Here is a 26,990-nt window from a genome sequence, read left to right on the forward strand (position 1 = left end):
TTTCACCTGTCTTGTCTTTGCAGTACCTGGCCTCTGGTGTTACAGATGGGGATTATGAGCTGTCATTTGTTAGATTCTCATCAGTACTCAAACCTTTCTTAATGATGATGATGAAAGGTTTGGCTGAAGAAGCCAGGATTTTTGTTAAAAAGGTTTTAGTTTTGTTTTCATGGGAAAGTCTAGATAGTCACAAAGCTGGTGCATCTGTTCTTTTGATTATCTCTGGCTAGGCTAATGGAGAAGGAATTCAGGAGGGTTTTAAATCCGTGTTTGCTCCTGATAGCTGGTGTATGTTGTTAAAAAACTGTAATTGTTTAAAAAACAGAAGGAGATAAATAAAACCTTGCATGTGGAAAAGGACAAAAGACATTTCCAGAGGCAGAATACTCAGGCTGCTTGAGTATTCACTTCACTCTGGTTCTGAGCTAAGCAATAAATCGTAGCAAGAGAAATGAGAATTATGTATGATGAGAAATAAAATGCCAGTCTTTAAGTTGAAGGGAGTGATTTAGTGCATGGAAGACCAGGTTCAAAGGCACTTGAAAAGTGGAGGTATGAAAGCAGATGGCACAGCTTTTGCAGGAAATTTTGCATGCAGTCCTACAGACATTGTGAGCTCAGTGGTTCCTAAAAGCCCTTCTCTTGCAGCTGCAAAAGTATTCCTTGGGGGAACTCCATAATAACTCGACCCTGACACCATGTGCAAGTTCTCGGATCTCAGATAAGTGTGAGTCTGTTCAGGTGGTGAGGGGAATTTCAGTGTAGTGGTGTAGATAATTAAATCAATCTGACACTTTATTTTCCAGTATGTAGCCTTTTCGTAGCACTTAGTTAACCTAATAGTTTCTTGGTAGACATCCCTTGTTCTAAATGTTTTTCTAACAGTGTGACACCTTTAAACATCAAAACTGTCTTTGAGAAGACAGATGCTGTGTTAAGGTGATTTTGTTAGTATCAGTATCCCGGTGGCTTTGTGAATAGTTGGCATTGTAAATACAATATTTTAAATTTGAATTTTCCATCATTTTATTTTCAGTATTTTTGTTTGCCTATTGTGCCTGCCTGATAATGTAAAAAGACCTTTTTTGAGACTTCAAAACATCCAAAATCGTTCTGAAGAAAAATTCTGCTAACTCTGACCTTGAGCTTCCCTGCTGGCTGATATGACCAAAATGACTAGGTAGCCAAGGAGGGTAAGATGACTGAGTTGAGCCAAATTAGTCAAAGTCACTCAGTCATTATCTGCATTTCTTACAATGCTGAATCATTTTTAACTTGCTAAATGGTGGGACAGCTAGCCACATATATGTAGGCTTTTAATATGTAAGCTGTTAATAGGGTTGCCCTTGCTTATCTTCTGAAAATCACTCTGATCTTCTGAACAATTCTGGCTTGTGTGTGCATATTTGTCTTCAGGCTTTTCAATGTGAGGTGTTCTGGGTAATCAAAAGTTAATAATAAAATACTTCCCGTCCGAGTCATCTGTGTAATGCCTTTTTGCCTTGGAACTCTTGTCTTTCAGTCAAGGTAAATTCTGTCATTGATCTCTTCTTGTTTGCACTCTGTCAATATATATAACTTTAAATATGGTATTTACTTTTTTGATTGCCTCTCCGCTTAAGTAAGTCATAGGTACCTTTCATGTGGAAAAAACCCATGCAATTTAGATGTATCTAAAATAGCAGTACATCTTTTGGTGCAATATAATTGTAGAATTAAAGTTCATTGAAGTGTTTTGAAACTGTCTGCTAGTATAAGATACTTCAGAGTACAGGCTACCTTTTCACCAAAAATCAAAGATAGGTGGTCAAGTCAGCAGTGCAGAGACAAATGAGAAATTGTCAAAGGGTTTTTCAATTATGTTTCTAATTTCCATAAAGAATAAAAAAACGAGTTACTTTTTCAGCTAGGTATTTCCATGGGTGAAATGCAATATGAAATTTGGAAGTCATTTGCTACTTTGCTAACAAAACATATCTAAAAATATTAGAACTTAAGGAACAAACTGGCACACCACTAATGTGGTAGAAGTGATCCAATTGAATGCCCAACATTTTGCAAACGTGAGACAGAGGTGACCCTGAACCTTGTGCAAAGCCTGCTGTAGGCGAAGCACAAGTGCAGGTCTGGGCAACTGTCAGCCCCACAGCAGCCTCGTGCTCTGCTGTAGTAAACCACACTGATCTGGTTATGTACTGCAGAGCAGCACTGTATTTCTACTTAATTTACAGCCTAAGAACACCTTTGAGGTGATGTCACGGCTGAAGAAGAGCAAAGTAAAATCAGCTGTTATTTTTGCAAGTCATTAGCATGTATCTCTGTGTAGTTAAGGATTTATTTATACATTTTCTTAGAATTAAAACTAAACAGAAAAAGATAAATTAACACCTAATATTTGTAGGTAAGTGTGCTAGTAAATAGAGAGAGGGTTTTGCAGATTTTCATTTAGATAACAGGCACACATACAGGGACTTTTATGATTATTTTCTGAGACTGTGGTTGCTGTCGTTGTTTTAAGTAGGCAGCCTTTATATTTTGTCATTTATTGCCTCCTTTTCAATGAACCATGTCTCTATTACTAGTGCATCTACTATATTTAAAGCTACATTATGAAGGGTCTGCTTTAAATTGGCAAAGAGACTTGTCATGCTGTTAAAGAAGAGGAAAATATTTCCATGATAACGTTTGATATTTCATTACCTGGAACGGCTTATAGGGGACTTTGGAAAATCAATAATTTGAAAGCTTCCCAAGTGTGAACAGAATCACCTCTTCTCTGCAGGCTGTTTTAGGAAAGTTAATGATAATTTTACAAACTTAAAACGAGCCTAAGGAGCATCATTAAGCAAGCCATACAAAGCTGTAATTTACAAAGCTAGTGCCATACAAAAATGACAGTGGATAATTTATAGATAGGGAATGGACTAAATTTCGTGGTTAATACTTGGAAGAGTAGCAAAATACTAAGTTGATATCATCATAAAAATCTGAAACCAGAGGGGAATCATTTTAACAACACAGTTTTAAGCAAAAGACATTACTTCCATTCCTAATTTTTCTGTAAATCTAACTCCCTAATAAAGTATGAGAGTATACTTACTTACTAAGGCTCTACACTGTCCTGTCTTTAAATACTTACAAAAAGTAATCTCCTAATCAAGCAATTAGAGAATCCCCACAGAGAACCGGGGAGACACACAACTGGCACTGGGCACAGCATAGGAGCTTTTCAGTATGAATATTTCGTACCCTGCTCTGACTCTCTCATGTACAGTGCTCTGTATGCAATAACTAACAGTCTGTCCTGGGCCATGGCTTCCCTGCAGTAAGTCACTGGCACCTTCTACTGATATTTTCTGGTGAAGTAAAAAAATGACAACTCTTTTCTGTTTTCTGCCATATATTGAGATTTAGAGGAGAAAAGAAAATAATAGGTTACCTGAGGGGATGTAACTGGCAATGGTTATAGTGCCAAATTGTAATGGTTGGATCATTCTGTTTACAAATGGGATTCCTGTAGTTTTTGTCAGGAGAGCAATTGTGTTTGAAAGCCATTCTAGCAATATATCAGCTTGGATTTATTAATGCATGCAATTTTAATGTTCGTTATTTCTATTCAAACAATGATAAGCACTCTATTGAAATTGCAGTAATAAATAATGTTATACTTTCCAATTTGTAGGCTTTTGAGAGCTTTAGATGTTTTTAATCGAGTTCTTATTGGTCATACAAACAGTATGGCTGGTGACAGATTTTTTTTTTTAAACAAGCAGTTCCCATTGCCTTCAATAATAAGGTATTGGAGTCTGAAAAGCAATGTCCACATAGAATTATAGAATAGTTAGGGTTGGAAAGGACCTTAAGATCATCTAGTTCCAACTCCCTCCTGTGGGCAGGGATGCCTCAAACTAGAACATGTTGTCCAAGGCTCTGCCCAACCTGACTTTGAACACTGCCAAGGATGGAGCATTTAAGTCTTTGGCAACCTGTTCCAGTGCCTCTCAAGATAAGGGCCACATTATCCAAATGTAAATAGGTTATTGGGGGTTTTTAGTATATTGATTAATTGGCAAATAATTGTTTCTCTGCATGCATTTATTACACTGAGAATAATGTTCTGCCGAGTGAGACCTTATTTCGCAGTTGCTATCTATTCCTGTAATTTCCTAATTGAGTGAATCGTACACCATGGACCAGTTTCAGCAATGCAGTAAAGATTGCCTGGAAGAATTTAATTTTGATGGTAATTGGGTTAAAAACAGTACTGATCTTATCAATCTGAGATCATAATCAGTGTTCATCTCAGGAAAAAAAAAAAGAAAAAAATGTTTAATTTTCTGTGGGAGAAAAAAAGAAAAGCGTTGTCTGTATTGTAGTGTCTTAGTAAAACATCCTTGCTTCTAAGAATTCTCTTTTACAAGACATTATAGTTGCTAAGGAAACCTTTACCTAATACTAAACTATTGTTTGAGGAGAATCGTGGAATGGTTTGGGCTGGAAAGGGTCTTAAAGCTCCTCCAGTTCCAGACCCCTGCCATGGGACGCCTTCCACTAGACCAGGTTGCTCAAAGCCACATCCAGCCAGGCCTTGAACACTGCCAAGGATGGGGCAGCCACAGCTTCTCTGGGCACCCTGTGCCAGTGCCTCACCACCCTCATAGTGAATATGACCTTAATTGTTAAATAGCAAAATGTCCTCCTTTGACTTTTTATCTGGAATATAAACTTGCAAGGGGAACTTTTACTCCTCTAAATTCAGTCAAATTACATTAAGCTTCTGGTGATGTACTTGAAATGACAATTTGTATGCCCTCCCATTCCACAAGTGGTTTGTGAAACCAGGACATGCGCACACATCTTGATTTGTTCATTCAGTTCCTCATGTTTGCCAGTGAGACTGCACAGATAATCCAAATGATGCAAAACAGCTTCAAATTAAATAGGAAATAGTGGAAGATGGCTAAGAATACAATAATACTACATTGTTCGCAATTAGGTATCTTAAATGTATGCTCATTTACAAAACCAGAAAAGATTTTCTCCAGATACTATGTTGACTCTTTTCTGCAAAGCATGGCAGTCATCGCAGTCTTTTTACTTGCCTTTTTTGTCATTGCTTTGTAAGCGTGATTTATGCAGTATGTGTTAATTATGTTTCATTTTTCTTACTGAGAACCTTCAGAACAAGTAGCTTTTCTTTAAACAAACAGATAATAGCATGGGGCTTCACTGTGCAGCGCAGGTGTAAGAAATTCCACCAGAAACAGCCACACAGATCTCTTACATGTTTGTTATGATCAGTGAGTATTCATAACCAGTATTTTCTTGCAAATTTGCTTTTTTCTTTTACTTTTCCCCTTCTTTTGTTCCGTCTTCTGCAGCAGATTGTAATAACTGTCCCTTATGCCCAGGAAAAAACATACCAAGATATATACTCAAGTGATTGATGCTGATAAATAATGCCTTTTTAATATCATCTTAATTTATCTTCTTATTTGACTTATTTGCGAAACAGTGTTTTGTCAAGCATTCAAATAGGCATCATCCATCATGAGGTTTTGAAGCACACTTTCTGTCTTGATCAAAGGATAAGCTTGTGGTTAGCCAGTATCTTTTGGTTTAGTAGGCTAATGCAAAAAAAACCTTTGTGTAATGTTGGGTTCAACAGAAGGAAAATCATGTCTGCAGTTCACAGAAAATCTTATTTTTGTATTGGCTGGAAAATTCAGGTGGAACCAGTGCCTCACACTCTGGGTCTTTATTTAAACTGATAATAAACCCCACATCTAACCACTTCCTAGACTGCAATGAATAGCAGCCTGTGAAACCACAATTAAAACATGGAAAACCACAGTTTTTGATGTCTGTGTTCTGTAATTAGTTCCATATATTCTACATGAAATCATCAGAAACACCCAGTATTCCTGAATCAGTGAGTGGGGAAATTGGAGGCTGAGGGAGAAAATATAAATGCAACCAGAAAAGTATGTTTCACTGTGTAATTATTCATTTTCAAACAGGTATTAAAAAGCTCTTTTGTTCTGATAAAAAAGAGTACATGTGAGAAATAGAATAAGCAGGCTTTGCAACTGTCTTAAAATTATGCTTTGAAATAAAAATCTCTCACATTCTTTAAGGGTAAAAGTAAGGTAGGTGAGTAGTTTGTATAAATGGGTTAAGATTAGTGCAGCGTTAGTGTATGGCATTTCCTTTCTTGTGCAGGTAAGTGTTTTGACTTTGTAACCGTACAGCACAGTGAATGTGTAAAAACAGAGAAGTAATGTGAAAGGAGATGCAGCTGTGTGCATGCACAGGGAGATCCCTTTAAGTCGGTGTGATAGTGTTAGTCCTGATTGCAGGAGTGGGGCCATAATCAATGCCTGAGTAAACTTGTTTAGAACATTACAAGGAAGATCAATGGCCTAGTTGAGAACATAAGTCAGCATAATTTTTTCTGTTATTTCTGCTACAGAGTGCCACCTTTACTCATGTTATGGTAACAAGCTGCAATTTATGTAATTAAATATATATATGTATCAAAAGGCTTGATCCAGTTGACCAGATTAGTCAGAGATAATTTAGCCACATCTGTGGACAGTGACAGTATTATAACTGAAGTTCTTTCAGGCTTAATGGAAGTCAACTGATCTGCCAGCAGTCTTCAGGAAAAAGAGATTTGCTCCACAGTACGCTGGATTTGTTAATAGCATGGGTTTATGACTTGGCAGGTTTCATCTTTCCTTCTTTTCCTCTTTTTCTTTTTGCATGTGTTAAGGAAGGGGCTGAGAAGAAATTGCATGCACAAAGCAAAACATATTTATTAATTCTAATAAAAGTAATTAGACTATTTCAAATATTTATTTTTTAGTAAAAAGGCAGTTCCTTGTGGTGGTGCCTTAAAATTCAACCTGTTCTATTTTAATAAATTTGTTCATGTTGTAAGCAGCATAAAATTTCATGGGAGTCTACTGTAAATAGAATGAAGTAGTCTGCCTTCAAACCATCTTTGAAGGATCCATTTTAGCAGCCATAGAGACTGAAAAAGCAAAGCATGGCAGAAATGTGTCTACTTTTCTTTTGTAGCTGATAGTAAAACTGTCATCTTAAATGGGTTATATTACATACTGTTTTGAGGCTTAAAAGAAGTCATAAATGATACCACCAAAGGAACGTCTGCTCCCATGGAGCCAGCTTTCATTAAAAGCCTGTGACTCCTTACTTTTCTTTGAGAGAAAGTAGCTAAATTGTCCAAAATTGGAGCAGTTCCATTAATTTTCAGATTCTCATATGAGTTAAGGGCTTGTGGGTGACATGCAACAAAAACCCCAAAACATATATTTCTATCAAATATTCTATATTTAGGTACACAGGCATACAGTTCTTGACTTTTATTACAGCATTAATAGAATCTAAAGGATGAAAATGTAGAAATGGAGAAATGATCACTGAGTAAAAAGGTGTATTAGAGTTTGTTTATGTACACAGAGCAGTTTGGGGGCATTTCTAGTCAATAGCACAGATTTTAAAATGATTTAGCATTAATTTGTCTCCAGAATTCAGCATTTCCCTCAGCATTTTGCATGTTTTCTAGAAACAGCAACGTTACCAGAGGGATGCTATGCAGTGCAATCACAGAAATGCAAGGCTGCAAGGGGACTCAGTAGGATCTCTTCTGAGCCATTGTCCTGCTCTGAGCAGTGAGTCGAATAGACCATTCTTGTTAGGTATTTGTATTGCTCCTGAAGTTCAGGGACAGAGATTTCAGAGATTTCCCCGATCATCTGTTGCACTGCTTTACATAGTATGAAATTCTTTTCTAATACATAACATAAATCTTTCCTGTCATTGATGGACTAGGGAACAGCTGATCATCTGCTGCTCTCTCACGTTTGTTATCACATGTCCTGTCAGCCTCATCTTGTGGAGATTAAAGAAACTTGTATCACTAAATCTTTTATCATAGCTCATGTTTTCTTTTTCTTCTTGCTCTTTCCTCTAAATATTAAATATTCTCTTTCTCTCTGCCTATATCTTACAAGTGCTAGAGATAGATCTCAACATTATTCCAGCCGAGACCTAGTTGGGAGCTCAGTAACCTGGCTTTATGGCGCTGTTCTGAATATATATGAATGAGATTTGCCTTTTTTGTGAAAGGATCACATTACCTTCTATTCAGGTTTTGGTCCCCTGTAACACCATTTATTCTACTTCAGGACTTCTGTACTTATGGTTTTGCATTTATGCTTTTAATATTTTACTCCTAAATGCAAGGATTTTTAAAATGTGTTTCATTAATTTCTCTTATTAAGCATACTTTCCCAGTTAATTTTGCCTTTTAGTTGTTATATAATCATATATACTATACTTGCATTATATATGAAAGTATAATGAGGTGGATATTAAAGAGATATAGATAGTGGAAAATATGTAGGTAGAAGTGATACAGCTGAATGCTGAGAGTATGTCAGGACAACATTGTGGTTAGCAGTATAGGGTTGTAAAACCTAGCTTGCAATTTATAAATCTGGCTTGTTAGGACAGTGTCAGAATCTTGGTGGGCAATGTAGCCATAGTCTCTACCACTCTAGTTTTGACACGTATGGTACGTATAAAGCAAATATAAACAATGTAAAATATTTGCCTTCACAAATCTTAAAATATGATGGCACTAAGAATGGATACATGAGGACAGAAATTAAGTTCCTTCCTATGAAGTAATGTTTTCTTCAAGGACTTTCTACCTTCAAAGCAGGACAAGCTCTGATTTGCAGTGTTTGCTGTTCAGGAATGTTGGGTGTGTTCCTTTTATTGTGATATGAAATGTACAGAAACCTGTGGTGGAATGCAATTTAACATGTATACTGAAGGATCAAATTAAAATTGTATGCACTGTAGAAGTAATTTTCATTGTCCTTGCCAAATACACTTTCCAATTGTAATAAACAGTTATTCATAGTGTTTAATGTTGATGAACCTCGTGTGAACCTACTGGGATAAGTAAACATTTTAAGTAAACGTTTTCTTAACAGCTACCCATTTTTAATACCTAGGGGGAACTTAAAGAACAGTTCATTCCCTGACTCCAAAAACTTGCTGTTGTTCCCTTTGGTTAAGCTTTCTATAAGTATTCATGTATTTTGAGTAAAATGAGTAATTTAAAAAAAGGGCTGCAAACATGATGTCCTTTAATTATGGCTGACCACATCCCCTGTCATAGAAAAGCATACAAAAACTTTCTTCTGTTCAGAACAGCTGCACTTAACGTTGACTGTTTATTCCTCGTAAACTAGTCTGTCAAGTAAGAACTAGAGCTTTGTGTGCAGAACAACAACATCCTTCTGTAAATCATAAATGTAAGAGATCCAAGTGTGTTTCCTGTATCAATTTTGGGGGTGTCTGTAAATTCTGTGGTTAATAATCCCTGTAACCCCATTTGCAACAAGATCTGAGCAAAGATTCATTGGACTATATCTACGTGCTCATTGCAGTCTGATTGTGGGAATCTCCTTTTTCATTGACTTGTTTGCGTACTGAGGCTTTTGCATTACTGCTTGTTCAGTTACAATGATATTAGTCCTTTTAGATGATAATTTTGCATTTTAGGCATAATTCAGATTATTCTGTTGCAAATCCTTCTCCTAACTGAAGTATAACCTATTCCACATGGGAGCCTATGACAGGTGTGTATACAGGACTTTCATAGTATCAAGTTTCAGGGAAAAATGAATCTGTGGTGGAATTCTTTTCTTCCTTTCTGCTAAAGCTCAGCTAACTCTTGGAGCCTGGGGTCTCCGTACACTAAACATCACTTGTGATCTGAACTGTGAAAAAACGTAGTAGGATCTCACAAATACTGATAAAATAGATTCTCTTTCTTGCTTTTGGTATTTGAAATATAATTCTTTATAAAGTTTCTGTTCTAGAAAGGAATTGCAGAGTGTAACACAACATTAATCAAAATAGGACATTCTAGAAAATATCATTTAATGGACAAAAATATGTGAATTGTAATGCAACTGTACTATATATATAAGGCAGAAATAATCAGGTTCATCCAATAGAATTGCTTGATAGGGTATATAATATTTATATATCTTTATTATTGATCCTATTCATTTTTGCATTTAATTTTATATTCACAAAAATAAAGGTTTTATTTATACCAGCATTATAAAACCAGTTCCTGCTCAGCTACATGAATTTTGTATGAGTTCCTACTCATACATTCATTCAAGTATCTTGGACATCCATGAAGGAGTATTTTAGTGCAAAGTGATGTTATTACTGTTAAAAAAAGTCATGAAGTACCCTACTGCCATAAACACAAGCACAATTCAAGCAGAAAACAAAAACCAGGTTACCTCAAGCTTGTCGTTGAAATATAAAAAGGTGATAGTGGATAAATTCCGAAAACCATGAAGTAGTGAAATAATGAAGAAGTAGTTTTAGAAGGGTCTCTGTAGAGTTTTTAGCTCCTCAGTGAGAGCAGTGTGAGGGGAAAATGTCTCATTCTTTGGAAAATACAGCCAGTGATTAATATAGAGTTCTGCCCTGGAAATGGGTGTAAAGACTTCAGATGGCCCTTTAACAATGAGAGAAGATAGAAAAGCAGAGGATAAACTTTAAATGTGCTTATGATGAGTAGTTTGTTGTATAGTAAGAAGGAGTTGATAGAGAGGTGCTCAGATAGGGAGGACAGAGTTACTATATAAGGAAATACTTTGTGTTTTCAAACCTTAACATTGAGGAATCAGTCACAGTCACAGGTGGCTTGAATAGTTAAGCAGCTGTCCTGAACCAAGGTTTACCAAGGTGGAAGACTGCTGCCAACATCTGCTACAAGTGGTTTAACCAAACTTATAGCAAGCGCTTATAAAAGATGTGCATTCCCTCGCATGTTCCACACATTCAAATGGTTCATTGCAGCTGTTAATTTGTTTAGGACAGTTCTGTGCATATAAAAAGTTTCTGTCAGACTTGGAGATGATGATTTCTTAGACATCAGGGTTTTTTTGCTTCTTTTAGAACCCTAATGCAAGCAACAAGAGACATCACAGGACTTTCTCCAAAGATTTGATGATTTTGTGGTGAAAGAAACTGTACTTCAGTAAATTATTTTGGGACTTCATTTTGCCTATACACAGCCTAGTTTTAGGGTTTTTCAGCAGGTACTTTGTCTGTATAAACACACAAATGCACGCTTTGTATTCTTTAAAATGTGTATATAGACATTACTATTGCCTGTGGTCTGAATTAGACTAAATATTTTTATTAAACATTCAAATAATACAAGAAAGAAAATTATCTACTGCATTTTATTAAATTGCACTTATAGTCCTTCTAGGTGCACATGCATGAGGTAAATAGACGTCTAATTAGTTTTAAATGTATTTCATATGTTTGTTTTGAGAATGTTGTAAGTCAAGTTTCTCTGGATTTTCTCAGAAATCTAAATATTTTGCAGTAGTTACTAGGCTACAAAAGGTAGACTTTTTCTTATGGCATATATATACACTTGCATGGAGCAGGGAGAGCTCACTGCAAATTGTCTTTAAAGTCTCATTTAGAAGAGAGAGAGGCATAAACAAGAAGACAGCGCTCACTAAAAATTAAGGTTTTCCAAGTAGTCATGGGTAAGATATTACTCTGCTGCAAGTACTTCATAGGAACCAAAACTCAGGAATTATGTACTGTTAGACCTGATTCATTTAGAACTAAAGGTTTGCTTTTAAATGCTCCCTGTTCAACTCAGTACATTAGGACATGCTTTCAGAATAAAGCTGAGTCTTTGGCTACTAAGTCTAAATTTGTCCAAGTCATGAGAGGTCTTTGAGTTTTCTCTCTAGAATCTTATTCAGGACAACATCCACAAATCCCTAATGTAAGCAAATGTAATAAAACCCATGGTAAAGGTAAAAAGGCACCAAAACTTGACTTCCCTTACAACTAGCAAGCTGAATCTGCAGGCTTTATGGATTCTAGGGGTTGCAGGGATTGTACGCTTCATGTTTTGAGACTTCTGCAGTTGTCAGAGATGCTGGTGACAGAGTCAGCAAGCAGAATGTATTTTTATACATATATAAACACACATAAATGTGTATGCATATGTGATTATAGATATTTATGATGAGAACTAACGAAAGCACCAAAGCGTTTTGAAAATGGCTCCCAGAGGTTATTAGTATTGATAGCATCCTTTGAGCACTTATGAACTTGCTCTAGATACGTGTCATCTTTGTCTTCACAGAAGTGACAAACCTCTGTTCTGTATTTTGAAGGGTGTCAGCATGCACAGGCTTCAGGCAAAAAGCTGCAATTTGCTAGAAGAAAGCTGATGACTAGTGACATCCTGTGCTACTTCCATGCTGCTCATTTCCTTGAGAGCATCTCCCAGTTGCTTCCAGCACAATTAGAGTAACAGGCCTTAGCTGTGAACTGCACAGAAACTCTGTCCAGGGGAATATTTAAAACTTTTCCAAAATATATTTTATCTCAAAACTTTAACCTGAGGAAGTGTTAGGGTGCTCCCAGCACTACTTTTACACATCTTTATTCCTTTATTCACACCTGTCACAAGCAGAGACAGAAAGGCATGAACATACTCATTTCCCTTGTAACATTTCTGCTGTTGGTGGTTATGGAGAGTAGAAATGATGCACAATTTGGGAAACAGCCCTCAAAGTGCTGCAACAAAAATACCCATGTAGAGTTTGGAAAGCCATTTCTGTCTGGTTTTAAGGTATAAACTGGTGCAAGCGCATGGATACCCAGTAAATAAGGTCCTCAGTGGGATAAAAGGGAAGCCTTGCATGTATATGAAGAGAAGCTAAACAAGCTTTCGATAAGCAGTGTTAGCAAAATTTAAGAACAGAAAATTCCTGTGACAGCAAGAGAACTAGAGGTTCAGTAAGTAAAGAGGGGGTTGTCACCCTGTGTTCCAGATCTCATGTGCAGTAGCTGATTAGATTGAGGAGAGTTGCTATCCCTACCTGAATTTCATATGACTGGCAGAGGTTAAGTCTCTGAAGTGAGGAGAGTTGAATAGATGCATGTTTACTTCAGTGCCAGTGGAGCTTAATTTCACATACCTACCTGCTTAGCAGCCTTGGAGCTGCAGTGCCTCTCATGCAACCATCCCCACCGCTGTGGCAGTTACTCCAGCTAAAGAAGTGCTGCAATGGATCGGAACTGTGCTGGCCTCCCTGGCTTCCATCTCTGTCACATGCAAGTAAACATCCGTGCCTTGTTCCTGGGCTTTGCAGTCTAAATTGATTATGTGCCTTTGCTCCTTCTCTTTTTTTATTCCTTTGCTGGAGGCACAAGAAGAGGATCCTGGAACTTGATTTCTCTGCTTAGGTTGTTGCTCACCAGCCCAGCTACAGATCATCTCCACTTCCTTCTACATTACTACTTGAACAGGACTCACATTTTGCATGGCAGTGGTGCAGGTTAATGTTGCACAGAGAAGATGTCGTTACAAGTCACAGACTTTCACAAACGGGTTAGCTGTTTTGTACAGCATACATTCCAGCAAGTAGAAGTTTGTGCTTTTTCAGGTAGGTCAGGATTTCTAAAGGCTTTTCAGTTATTACTGCATGTACTTACGTGAGAAAAGAAAGAGCTGTTGTTATGCCAAGAAGCTTCTATGTCCTCGGGGCAAACTCGGGAAGAGCTGGATATCTGCTCTCCCTCATAGCTTCTAATGATGCTAATAGGAGGGCTACCTGGGATTATAAAGGCAGAAAACAGGCTTTATTGTGAGTGCTACAAGAATGTGCATGTACTATTAGTTTCAAGAGCATATCTTTAAATCTAAGCAGGACCTGGAGAGTTACTGTATAATTATTAAAAAAAAAATCAAAAACTGTCAGGATATTTCATTAGAAGAAATATTTTACTTCTTTCAAAGCACTGATCCTAGGTTGTTTTCAGAGGTTCCTCTAAGGTTTTCTTTCTTGTAAGGTCCCTTCTAGTCTAATTAAACAATAATGATGGTCAATAGTTTCTCCAGACTATGCCAACTGATAAATAGGTTTTCATTCAGAAAACTGCTTTACAGTGTTTTCTTGAAGACAAGAAATGAAGAAAATGGGGATTTCTTTTGTGGGCAGGGAATTATTTTAGACGTATTATTCACTACTTGTAAGTGTCCTGTCATGCCAAGTGTTTGACTCACTTGTTTTTGTTGTTCCTGTCTTAGCTCGGTGATTGCGTTATTAAACATGAAATTCCTCACTCCTGGCTCCAGCAAACTAGCAAAATTACTTCTCTCCTCTCCTTTAACTGGAAGAGGGTGATAGCACTACCTTGACAGTCCTGTCCTTATCAGACAGGAAAAAAAGAGAGGTTTTGCTTGGGTGCTTAAGAGCTGATTTTGTGTGGATTGTAGTTGAGTGCTGTTTTGTTCTGGATTGTTTATCCTTGGAGCAGGTTCAGTGCAAAGAAAGAACAGATGGATAGTGGAAGAATGGGAATGGTTATAACATACGGTCTCATATCCAAAGTTTACCCTTTATCTGTCTAAAATACTTCCAGATTCTTCAGATAAACCAATAATGAGCATCCAGTAAATGCTTATTGTATTCATTGTTTCACAGAACTTGTGACATCAAGGAATTGATCATTTTACTGATCTGATCAGGCTGTGTCACAAACCTGCATGCTATGAAATCCCTGGTGCCAGAGTGAATCTAAAAATGTTTCTATTAGCAGCTGCTGTGCTTTTGGTTGTGACTGCCTAGCTGTTGGAGGTCTGTGCTGTGAATAAGATTGCAATTAAAGAGACAAGGAAATAAGAAATACTCTTTCAGAAAGATTATTTCTTGTTTGTGATACAGCCATATACACAGTCATGCTGGCGTAACAAAGAGATGTTACTGCCAGATGCTTAACACCATGAAGCTGTGGCCTAAATACTGTGCTCAGGATCACACAGGCTCTGTGTGTCAGAACAAGAAATTACAAGTCTTCAATTTAGGCTACATACTAAATCATCCTTTAGGTTTGAGCTTCAACTAGGTAATTTCAAATTCATTTGTTGCAGTTTTTGTTCAGATTTACTGCTTCACTGATGGTTGTCTTCTTATTTTACTTCTGTAAGAAGTAAATATAATATTTTTTATACTTCTATAATACTTCTTATTTTACACTATAAGAGAGTCCTACACTTTCCCCTTTGAGAAAGAGACAAGATGTAGCTTTGATTCCTTTAATAGGGCACAACTAACATTGTGAGCACCATAAAATGCATTTTATTCCCTTATTTTCTTCTGGGGTACTGTTGTTATGTATAATCTTCAGAGCTGGATAGTTTTGTGAAGTTAGTCTTTATATATTACCTTCTTAATTTTTTCCAAGTGCATATCTTAAACTGTTGCCTACATTTGGTCTATTGGCCTGTCTTTCATGCTCATAAACTCCATAGGGCATTTCTATAAGGTATTTGTTTTGATAGAGTGAAGTATACCTACAGAAATACAATATAAACAGACCTAATCAAAATTCTGTTTGATCCAACACTAACTGTCATTCTTGGCTGTTCTACCGGGCAGCAGAAGCCCCGTGTTTTCCTGAATCATTTTAAATAACAATCAAGATGCAACTGTTTGGTGCTATCTTGATTTTAAACATGTTTATTCCTATTAAAGTAAATTGAAATAGTTTGCTGGGCACAAAAACAAAACCCATAGTGTTTTGTTTAAGAGAGGAATCACATTAAAATAAAGAACTTGTTGATGTGTTTTTCAAACTGTCTTGACAGAAATTACTCATGCTTTTCAAAAAAATAAAAAATGGTCTCAAGCCTAAAACATTGGTATTAATCGAGCATGTGCTGCTATGACAAAAAGATGTTTTACTGTCAATTAGTAGTTATTGTAGAAAAGCTTGAAGAACACCACTTCCCAGCAATGTCTCCATCAGGAAAGTCATTTGGATAGCTGCTGTACTTAAGCAAGTGTCTGCTGTCTTCAGTTATGTCTCCCTTGTCAGATAAAGAGATTTCTGTTAAATCAGAGGTTGCTTGTGTGCTAGCTGACCTGTTAGGGGAGATACGATATAGTTCTGTGGAGTAAGTTAGGTGATGCCAGCTATAGATGTATGGCTCAATCAACTCTGTGCACTTTATTGGTGGTCCTCTTTCTGAGGCATTCACACCACTGTCCTGCGGTGAAATTGCATCTCTGAGACGTACCGAGTACTGATGTCAGTAGCAGTGCACAGGGAGTGGCTTGACGCCAGTCTGTGTCAGGCATGTAGGTGGGTGCAAGGGGCAGAGTAGGAATGTCAGGAGAGATGTAGATTAAATTCTAGGCATGTAGACTTTTATCTGAGATTATTTAATTGGAAAGGGTTATAATAGAAGTGATAGACTTTCTACATAATGTGAGGGAAAGCTCTGTTTAATGAACATTTCAGTATTTTGAAGTTTCCATTATGATATTGCATTTCAGAGTTATGCTGAAGTTTTGTATTTGCTTGCTCTAAAAAGTATGTCCCATCAATGAAGTTGAGTTTTAATTTCTTGCATAGAGTCATTTCTCCTGGTACTGTCTCTGAGAGTGAAAACTTACTGCATGTGTAAACATTGCCTATGTAGCGCAAAAAAACCCCACAATTTTGAGAAAGTCATGTGAAATTGTAAATTGTATAAAATTTCAAGATACAATTTTAGTTGAAAAGTACCATTTATGCTGCCCTGGACATTCTGTCAGAAAGGTCTAAGTTATAAAATAATATCTATTAGCAAGTAAAAGCAATGTAGAGTATAATTTAAATTGCCATTTATATTAAACAATTTACTGAATTGAGATTTCGTAAATGTTATTACTGTGTTATAAATGTAAATTACTGCTTTTATAGCTTTATGATACCAATTACCTTTACTCTTTGGTACATTTTATCTGTCATTTAAATTGACTAAATTATGAGATTATTGGGAAAAACATTCTTAATCTTGAGATTTTAATTACTTTTTTCTAGAACATTCACCTTCAAAGTTGTGCAATTTTGCTGTTTTGTTTCGCTGTAAGAATGATTAGAAAGTGATGACAACTTTAATTGCGTTAACATTAAGTGCAATGATTCACCATATCCTCATAACATTTTAACTCAGGTAAATGCTGATTGGATCCAGAATAACGTAAATCGATGAGTTAGTTCTTGTGAAGTGTGCATGTCCTAAATTGTAAATGCGGAAATAGATTCTAGACCAATGGATTTTCATCTGAAATCCAATTGACAACAAAAAATCCCTGTAGAAGTGAGACACCAAAGTAAAGTCTTTAGCTGGAAACAAAATAGAAGACCTTTTTTAATTTTTTTTTTTTTCATCAGTCACTAGTTCTACCATTTGATCCTTGTTTTGTTTTTCACCTTAGCAAAACCCTACACGTTCAAACCAGGAAATGTGACTGTTATAAATATATCCTGGTGGAGAAAAACAGGAAGAAAATTTTTGGAATATTTACTTTTTTGACCATCTGAATTATAGAGTCACAGCACTATTTTGAAACTTGCTGAGTAGAATATTTTGCTAAGAGCAAACATTTAACTTATAGACCAGAATCTGTTACTTTATTATCATAACCTAATGGATGGATCAACATGTTTTTAATGTGGGCAATAAAGAGAAGAAGGAAAGAAATACTTCCAACTTTTTGAAATCCCCATTCATTCAGAATGGGAAGCAACTACTTCACTCACCCTATTGGAAATGATGATAGATTAGCAAGATAAAAGTATGGTAAAGTTAATAGTAGTTGCACACTAGATCTGTGGTTTTAATTACTTTTGCAAGACTCCCAGTTGAAAAGCAGCACAAATCATTCTAGTGACTGTATTTCTGGAAGATGGAGAGAGAAAAAAAGCTTGAAGCAAACATTAAGAAGGGCATGGTGGTTATTTCCATTTGCTGCCCTTTCAACCGCACAATTAGCTGAAACCCAAGATGCATATTTAATAGAATTGAGAGCACAGAAAGGAAAATATAATTATTGGTATGAAATACAGCTATCCCAGGCATATGTATTTCAGAAAACTGCTGTTTAGTATGTAGTGTTGTGAGGATTATTTCATTATTTTTCCTGCATAACTGTTACATTTCATATAAATTTCTGTGATCATTTCGTAAAGGTAAATGAATGCAATTGATCTGACATTACAGATGGAAAAAATTACAGTGTATGCACTTCATATTAGAGTACTGAGAATGCCATTTTTGACACTAAGTTGTATGAGGATTTTTAAATAGATATGTGTATATATATGCATAATAAATATAGGCAAGTATATAAGTATATATGGAAATATTGTGCACTACTAACAGGCACTGCACAGGGAAGGGACAAGAAGCATACTAGCTCACTTATTTGAAGAACATTCAGTCCATCGTTCTTAATTATGTTGTAGGATTGTGGTAGGAAAATTCAGCAAGGCACCTGCTCAGGGTAGAGTCAGTTCTGAGGTCAGTTCATTGCTCAGGGCTTTATCCAGTCAAGTAGTGAAAGCCTCCAGTGATGGATACTGTGTAGCCTCTCTGGACAACCTTTTCGAAAACTGTACCTATAGTGAATAAATTTTCCCTAAATCTTATATTATGATGCATGTAGCAGTACATATTTAAGTTCAAGATTTCTTGTCCTTCCCATCCCCTAAATCAGCAGTGTGTTCAAATGTCTCTTCATCCTTGTTACATGGTCCAGATAAATTGCTTTAGTGTAGTAATGTGATCAAAATGTCTGTAGTGATGTCTGCTGATATAAAAGCCTAAAGAAACTTATGGTGGTGCAGCAACAACGTTCTGTTTAGGCCTCCCTTCCTGTCTGCCTTTATTGTTTTGATGATATGAATCAATGCTAATTTTAAAATTGACTGTAGAGTGAGAAAAGCCCTAATTCTCACTTTGCTTGAATTGCCTTTGACTGAATACCCCATGTCTGTGAGTTTCTCAATGAGATCTGTGCTGTGGGAAAGTACATAGACTCTTTCAGTACTCAATTTCAGCATTTAAGTACTTTTGATATCCTTGGGAATGTGTTTTACTTCTTTTTAAGGGAGAAATAATTATAGTAATGTCAGATGTTGTTAGTACTCCATTATTGTTTAACCAGAAACCTAAGTGCTGTGTGAAACACAACTGGTGCCTTTTATTTTTTTCATCTATTACATGGGAGTGGGGCTATTTGCAATCTTTGTACTAGGGTACATTCATATTTTACATTGAAAGATCAGAAGACAAAATTGTGGCTGATTTCAGAGGAAAGGCAGCATGTGAAATGTGTGTTTCCTCAGATTTCTTGAGTATTACAGTAATTGCCATTAATGGAGCCGTATTTTCAAATGACTCTTTGTTCTGTTTCTAAAATACAAATATGGTCTGTCACTCAGTGAACTTCTTCAAAGAACAGGTATAGTGGCATGCTGTCCTCAAGGCTAGGAATGTAAGAAGTGGGAAAACTGTCTAGTGGAAGTTTGTTTACAGTTATTGCTGAAGAGTAATTAGGTACTTTTTGACTCTTGTCATTTGTCTTATAAGGTAAACTGTACATTGGAAACAATCTAGCCACTTATAAACTTTCCCAGATACATAACTTCATAAAGTATAGCACTTCATCAAAGCAGATCCATTAACCCTCTGACTGGTACTCTTCTCTTGGCTTTGATTGCAGCACCACACAGAAGCACCTAGCCCATCATTGCTTCCTCCATCATCTTTACCATTAGATGTATTAAACAATGCCGTTGCTGGATTTAGTACAGTGGAAGAGCTTATCCGATACCTTGAACCAGATCGTTGGCAACTGGATTTGGAAGATTTGTACAGGCCAACGTGGCAACTTCTTGGAAAGGCATATATTCATGGGAGGAAATCAAGAGGTAAATTACTCTTCTTTCTGGCCTTGCAGCTTCCTATGGGTATGTTTTCTTAAGAAGCAAATTAAAATGTTAACATTAACAGTAATTAAGAGCATTGTATTTTGATTCCAAACTTTGTATTTTAGTTCCAGGAGAGGAATATGTTAGAAATACAGCAGAGATCATTGTTGTTAGCTGTTCTCACTGTTACATTATCTGAAAAAGGACAATAACTAAACTCAGAACTTAAAGGAACCTAGCAGGATAAAGTAACAAAGGGAGAAAAAAGAAAAATAGAAGCAGGCAGGGTAGTCTTCTGCAGGGAACCTGAGAGATCTTTTCCACAAAGTAGGAGGGCATCTTGGCTGGGTGACAATATCTGACTTTGTGAGTTTCTTTTTTTGTGGAGAGGAAAAACTTTGTGTTTGAGGTAGAGAATTCCTTACACTTCCTGTATTATTGAGTGACTGGCTTATTTACTTACACCATATGAACTGAGAGCAATTAGCTAAGTCTTTCTCTTCCATGATACCTTATGAAATCCCTGTATCCATGTCCAGTTTGATCATGCGTTATCAACTTAATCAGATGTAAAGTAGGTTATGTATTTTGAGACTTGTGGAGCTATTTCTTGTTCAGCAAGACATTTTCCTCCATCTGCATATGACAGTCATGAATTATCTGTGCCATATCATCCAGATGTTGCCCAGTACTTCATGTTTATGGATACCATGTGGATGGATAGCATGATGGCAACACCTCCTTCCTTGCCCACCATACAGCATGAAAATGAAAACATATGAGCATAAATTAATAGAATCCTGTATTGACAAACATAAACTAGGTTATCATCTGATCTGCAAGAAAAAGGGAGGAAGTAAACCCTTCCATAACTGAAATAAGTTTTTGACAGCTAATTCTTGGATCAGAGAGTAAAAATCAACCCTTCTACCCTACCTGTTGCTACAGTGATATGCACAGCAACTGAATCAAGAGCCAAAGAGGAGGAAATCTATTTAAAAGCTTTCAGCAATGGACTGTGCCTTTCAGATAGTCATTTAACACTTTCGTACTTAAAGGGATTCAGTATTTGCCAAAAGTATTCCATAAGCATACAGTAAGTGGGAGAAAAACAAAATGTAATTTCTGAAACCTTACATAAACTAAAATGCAGGTGTTGGATAACATCTACATAGACAAAAGCAACTCCCTGCAAGACATATCTTAGAAAGAAGCTATCAGAGTAAATCTTTTAAAGGCTCCTAATTAGATGCTGAAATAGATTTTTCCACTGAACAAACGTATCATGGTATTGCCACATTTATTGTTAAGAGACCACCCTCAGACTACATTACTGAGTGTGTAATGTAATTGCCTGAGGTGGAAAATGTGTCCAGTTGAGATGACATAGTATGAACTGTTAGGTCTGTTCAGTAAATAGCGAGAGCAAACCTTCAAACATTTTTTTGTTGTTTTCTTCTTTTTTATTACATGTTACTCCTTCCAGTAGCATGTTTGCTGTATTTAAAAAGTTCTTAAGAAATGTTTGGGAGAAGTGCATGCCCTAAAATTTTTGGTTTTTATCAAATTTTGATTCTGTAATCTTATCAGTTTTATTATTGCAGTATTTAGTAAAAGCTAAATTACCGTCCTGCTTTCATAGGCAAACATCAGTTTATGTCTAGATTAAATGAAAATGTAATTAATAGTATATGTTATGTGGAGAATTTTCCTGTACTCCTACTTAATAATTCATGTGAATTATGACTATATTTAGACAGCCTGAATTCCATAGAACTTTTGTATCTGATGTTTTCTCTGGATAAAATGCTTCCAAAAACTTCTAGCCAGGAAAGAAGAAACATGAAGTTCAAAGGCTTTGATGTCTAAATATAGTTTTAAATTCTTTTATAATATTAAGCATACTTAAAAATAAAATACATTTTGCTGTGCAAAAAAATCATCTCATCACTTCCCACAGAAATCTATGCATAATCATTACAGCATATTTTGGAGTCTTTTTCACTCCTTTGGGGTTTTGCCCTGTCCTATTGCAGGAGCCAGTGAGAAATGTACACTCTCAGGAACATCTCCGAGGTGCTTAGGAATGAAAATTATCCTGCCGCTATCTTTGCCCACACACAAGTGCCCCAATCAGTATTTGTTTTGTTGAATTTGGGAGCAGCATCCAGCTGGAAAAATGTTTTGGGAAAGTTCACCACGGTACTCTATAGTGGTCCCAGAGGGTGCGAGACCGTTGCATTGCCAATTGCAGAACGCAGTTACTTTCAGACTGGTGTGAAAATGGATTACTTCAGTTGTACGTGCCAGTGAAAGCTCACTTTTGAAATAGACTTTGCCGTAGTCCTACCTGCATCTACTTTTTTTTTCTCCCTTTTTTCCCTTCTCCTCTTATTTTAGTGTTTCCCATTCATGTGCTACTGCAGAGCCTCCCATTCCTCCCAATCTAGTGCTAGACAAAAGAACTTTGACTGTTGTGTCGAACATGATACATGAGTGGAAGCCAAGTTGAAGGAGTGTTTAAATGTTCACATTATAACAGGTACTGTAACTCAGTGCACTTGGGAAATCCACATAACCTTTTATTGTGGTTAAGTAAACACTTTTAAGGGAATATATACATTCTCTCATCTAGCTTCGTGCCCACAGTGTGTTAAAATAAATTTTGGACAGACAGATACTCTTTGAAAAAATAACAGCTTCATTCACACACTTCAAAGAAGTGATTATATAAGCACTAGATAAATTTGCCACAGACCTTTTAATGAAACTGAATTACACAAGGTAGGGCGAGGGTTCACTGTGAGGTAGAATAGCAATATACCTTAGTGCATTGTAAAACATGGAAACCAAACACGACATTTTTCATCTCTCCTGAAGCCTGTTATAACAGCAAGGCACTCTAAAAGACACAAAACAAAGAGCTGATTGTGTGTTCTTCCACAGAACCTTTTTAAAAATTAAAAAAACCTTTTTAAAATTTAAAATCAGGTCTGCAGGGTTCAAATTCTTTCCAATTTTGAGACAAAATGTGTAATGCAGTTGCTGGTCCTTTTAGTGTATTGCTCTTTTCTCTATGTTATACACACAACTAGTACAACTATACATTTCCCTAGTATAACTAGGGAAATAGATGCATTACTCCACTGCTTACATTCTTCCACTTCTGCCAGTAGGCAGGAGGTAACGGAGAAGCACACAACCACACAGGCATATGTCTGCCACTGATTGTTGGGCTTACTGGAAGAGGCATCAGCTCCCAGCTTCTGTTTTCAATTTCTCATGGTGAAGAGCTGGGCAGCAGTTGTGCTAGGACACATAGGCTTAGCTTCTTGAAATTCACTATACCAAGCGTGTCAGTCTCTGTAGAAATCTACCAGATTAGCAGAACTGACATTTCTCTCATTATGCATTAGGCATTTTATCTTAATTTAGACAGTTCACTTACTATATGTTTAAAAGCATAACGGGAAAAAGTACTCCTCCATTCCTATCCACAGTCTATGATTGATGGAAGTAGACATGTCCACTCTCTAAATAACTCAGCCTGCAGCTATTAGTTGATCAGAAGAGCTTAAATAATTTCTGATTTTCAGAGAGAATCTCTCCCCTGGAAGTTTTGTCTCTCTTTTCCTCTGCTCCCTTCTCAGCTTTCTCCAAGGAATGCTCTTGCAGTGTGGGAGGCAGGCTGGCATCCTATCAGTGATTTTATTGGAGTTATTACACACTCCTTGCTCTTAAAAATGTGAGTCTTTATTTAGGAGGCTATGTTAACCTGATAGTGATGGAATGAAGTGCCCCAGCTTGGTATTCACTGTAAGTGCAAGCAGAGAAAAGGCTTCAGTGTGTTTAACTGACCTTTCACAACAACAAACTGTTACTTATGGATACCATTATATGGATATGGTCTGCAAAAAAAATCTTTGAGGAAATATGGAATCAAACTGCTACTCAAAGATCTGCTCCTGGGACAATACTAATGAGCATTTCTACTAGAGAAATACAGCTTCTAAATTCTCTCTGTTTCTTACCTGTTTAACTAGAATTGAGAGGTATTATCCTGCCTTGGTAGGGTGAAGTTCCCCTTTGTGATCTCTAGAGGCTCTTCACACAGTAGAGGGAAAAAGTATTTCTCTAGAGGGTGATGCAGATCGGGAAAACATTTTAGTTTTATTTCATATCTTTTTATTTACAAACTGCTAACAATAACGGTAAAGTGTTTGTCAAGTAATATCAATACACTTGGGTATTTTTTCCCCTGGTTTCTTCTCGATTTAGCTCAAACCCAGTTGTTTTTAAGGGCTTTGCTTTGTTCAAAACCTCTATTTCAGTTATCTCAGTAGCCATATTATCATTGGGTTTTCTTTCTCTCTCTTTTTTTTTTTTTTTTTTTTTAACAGATAAAGTACCCCTGTGAATTAGACATGACTTCTGTTACTTATTGGTGGTAGGTTTGGAGAGGAAGGGTTCAGACAAATGATCCCAGATTGTGATCATTCTAGTCCGGCTTTTCTGAAATACATGAAATTACGTTGCTTCTCACTGAAAAAGAAAAAAAAAAAAAAGGCTAAAAAGTATTAATTTTTTCACTAAACAAGTCCAGTGTTTTTCAGTCTGAACTGAAGACCTGTTATTTCTTGGCTATGCAGCTAAGGTGAACCTAAAGGAGCTTGGCCTGTTTCATATCTTTTCATGAGCTTGGTGTTCAACCGCTGGCATAGTGAAACTTTAGTGTGATACAGTGGAACTAGTTTATAGGGAAACAGGTGCCAAATATTAATATCTTTAACTTGCACTTCAAGTTAGAGGCTTACAAGGAGAAGCTGTATTTTATTTAAAGCACATTAAATGAAAATAAAACTTAGAGAAGAAACAGAAATACATATCTGCTGCTGTGAAGGAAGAGGGGAAAATGGAACCTACTAATAGTTATACAGATACACATACTTGTGCTTTTATTTGTTGTTTGTACGTTACTCACTGATTATGACTTCTTGAAGTCCATGGAAGTTTGTTCCTCTTAGATATGAATTGTTTCATTCTTTCTTATACTTACGTCGTCCTTGCAGAGAAGCAGTAATTGAAATTTCAGCAGGGAAGAAGTTTGAATGCTCTATGCAAATGAATTTAAAATGTGTTTGGAGGTTTTCAGGATTCTTAATTGCTATGTGTGTTTCTCCAATCCAAAATTAATTAGAATATTAATCCAATCCAAAATTAATTAATCCAATTAATTAATCCAAAATGAATCCAATCTTCCAATCAAAAATTAATTAGAATAGCAACACGAGAGCTCAGCATATGACCATGAACAAAGGGAACTCCATTATGGTTGATTTGATAAAACATGTATTGGAACATAGTAGCCAAAGCTTACTTTGTTTCTTTTGAACCAACTCTACCAGACTTATAAAATAATTGCTGAATGTTCCTTTACAACAATAATTCCATTTAGGTTACATGGTATTCCTATAACTGCAGTATTAGACTTGTGTGCTGAACCTGTACCACCTACACAAAAATGAACTTTCCTCAAGTGTTCTGCACTGCTGAAGTTGGTTTGCCACCACTGAAGTTTGGTTATGAGTCTGAAAAGCACCAGTTTGTTTGTCTTTTTGCAGTGGTTGATCTCAACCTCCTAAAGGAGGAGGTGCGGCTGTATAGTTGTACTCCTCGCAACTTCTCAGTGTCACTGAGGGAGGAGCTGAAGCGAACAGACACCATCTTCTGGCCATTGTGTCTTCTGGTTAAACGTTGTGGTGGAAACTGTGCCTGTTGTCATCAGAGTTGCAATGAATGCCAATGTGTACCAACAAAAGTCACCAAAAAGTACCATGAGGTAAGTGGGGTTTTTTTACATTTGCATGTTTGGAAATACTGACAGCCAATTAAGGAATTTATTTTTACTATAAGAATGCACCACTATTAATATTTTCAAATTTTATATATTGCACTTATAGTAAATTATTTTTTTTACCATTTTAATGAGGTGTTACATAAAAAAAAATATCTCCCTTGTTAAAATACTTTTCTGTGGAACTATTAAGTCATTCCTGAGGTATTTGTTTACTGGTGCAGTTCAGATCCACCACAGCCACACCTCCTTGTTCAGCTCTCTCTAGTGGTAGATGTGAACTTCATGAAGGAACAGATGCCTGTCCATTTCCATTATAAATCTATAACTAAAAGCATTTATTGTAGAATTATCTATTAATTCCGTTGGGTTAAGTATGCTATTAGTCCTTAAATAGATAGAAATATGAAACTGCAAGACTCTTCTTTGATAAAAGCAAGTATCTGCTCAACATATTTTAATTGGTTTTGTAAAGGCTTGAGGTAGAAGCAAAATAATAATTAGTGGGAGGAATAAATGAATAAATTCAGCTGAGTAAAGCCTATTCCTTTTAGTGTGCTTCCTGTCACCTAGTGTGTTTCCAGTGCAATCTAGCTCCTAGACTATGTGTCTGATGAAGCACTTGCTGTTTTCTTGATGTTTGGGTTCTTCTTCTTCAGGTTCTTCAGCTGAAGCCAAGGATTGGTGTTCGAGGATTGCATAAATCATTGACAGATGTACCCTTGGAACACCACGAGGAGTGTGACTGTGTGTGCAAAGGGAATACTGAAGGATAAACATGATTTAATTGTGCTGTTTTTCTTTCAAAGCACATTCAATCAATGGCTGATTCTATTATGGGGCTTGTGCATTATCTCCTTCTATAATCTCAGTTGTTTGCTTCGGGGATCTTCCATCTTCAAGATTTACAGTGAGCTCTAAAAAGAGGAGAAGCCAAACTGGGATTATATGTTGTGTGACAGCTCTGTTTGGAGAACCAGTAAAAGGATGGGAGAAAGGCATCAATGAGGGATTTAAAATAAATGTATTGGTTTTGTTTCCCCGCAATTTTCTTGACAACACATGGATTTAAATTTAGGAGTAAAAACAAAGTTAAAAGGCTCACATCATGGAGACTTGATCCTGCTGGCGGTCTGATTTCTACAGCTCCAGTGCATCTGGCCTCTGTTTGAAAACACCCGAAATCTATCTTTCTGTGTTCAACTACTCCTATGTACTCTAAATCAAAGCATTCTCTTTTGTATAAACTTGGGTTAAAACA

The 26,990-nt window shown here is 36.5% G+C and overlaps 1 protein-coding gene across 1 annotated transcript in view; it reads left to right on the forward strand.

Moving 5' to 3' along the window:
- Positions 1-26,505, forward strand: part of PDGFC (platelet derived growth factor C) — a gene marked incomplete at its 3' end in the record, with an annotated part of 129,316 nt that extends 102,811 nt beyond the window's left edge. Inside the window, exons 4-6 of the mRNA XM_080621143.1 lie at positions 19,668-19,875; positions 25,497-25,714; positions 26,389-26,505. Of these exons, the coding sequence (XP_080477269.1) occupies positions 19,668-19,875; positions 25,497-25,714; positions 26,389-26,505 (543 nt within the window). The remainder of the gene's footprint in view (positions 1-19,667; positions 19,876-25,496; positions 25,715-26,388) is intronic.
- Between the last annotated feature and the right edge of the window lie 485 nt (positions 26,506-26,990).

The sequence above is a fragment of the Psittacula echo genome (genome assembly GCF_963264785.1).
Source record: "Psittacula echo genome assembly, chromosome: 1".
NCBI lineage: Eukaryota > Metazoa > Chordata > Aves > Psittaciformes > Psittacidae > Psittacula > Psittacula echo.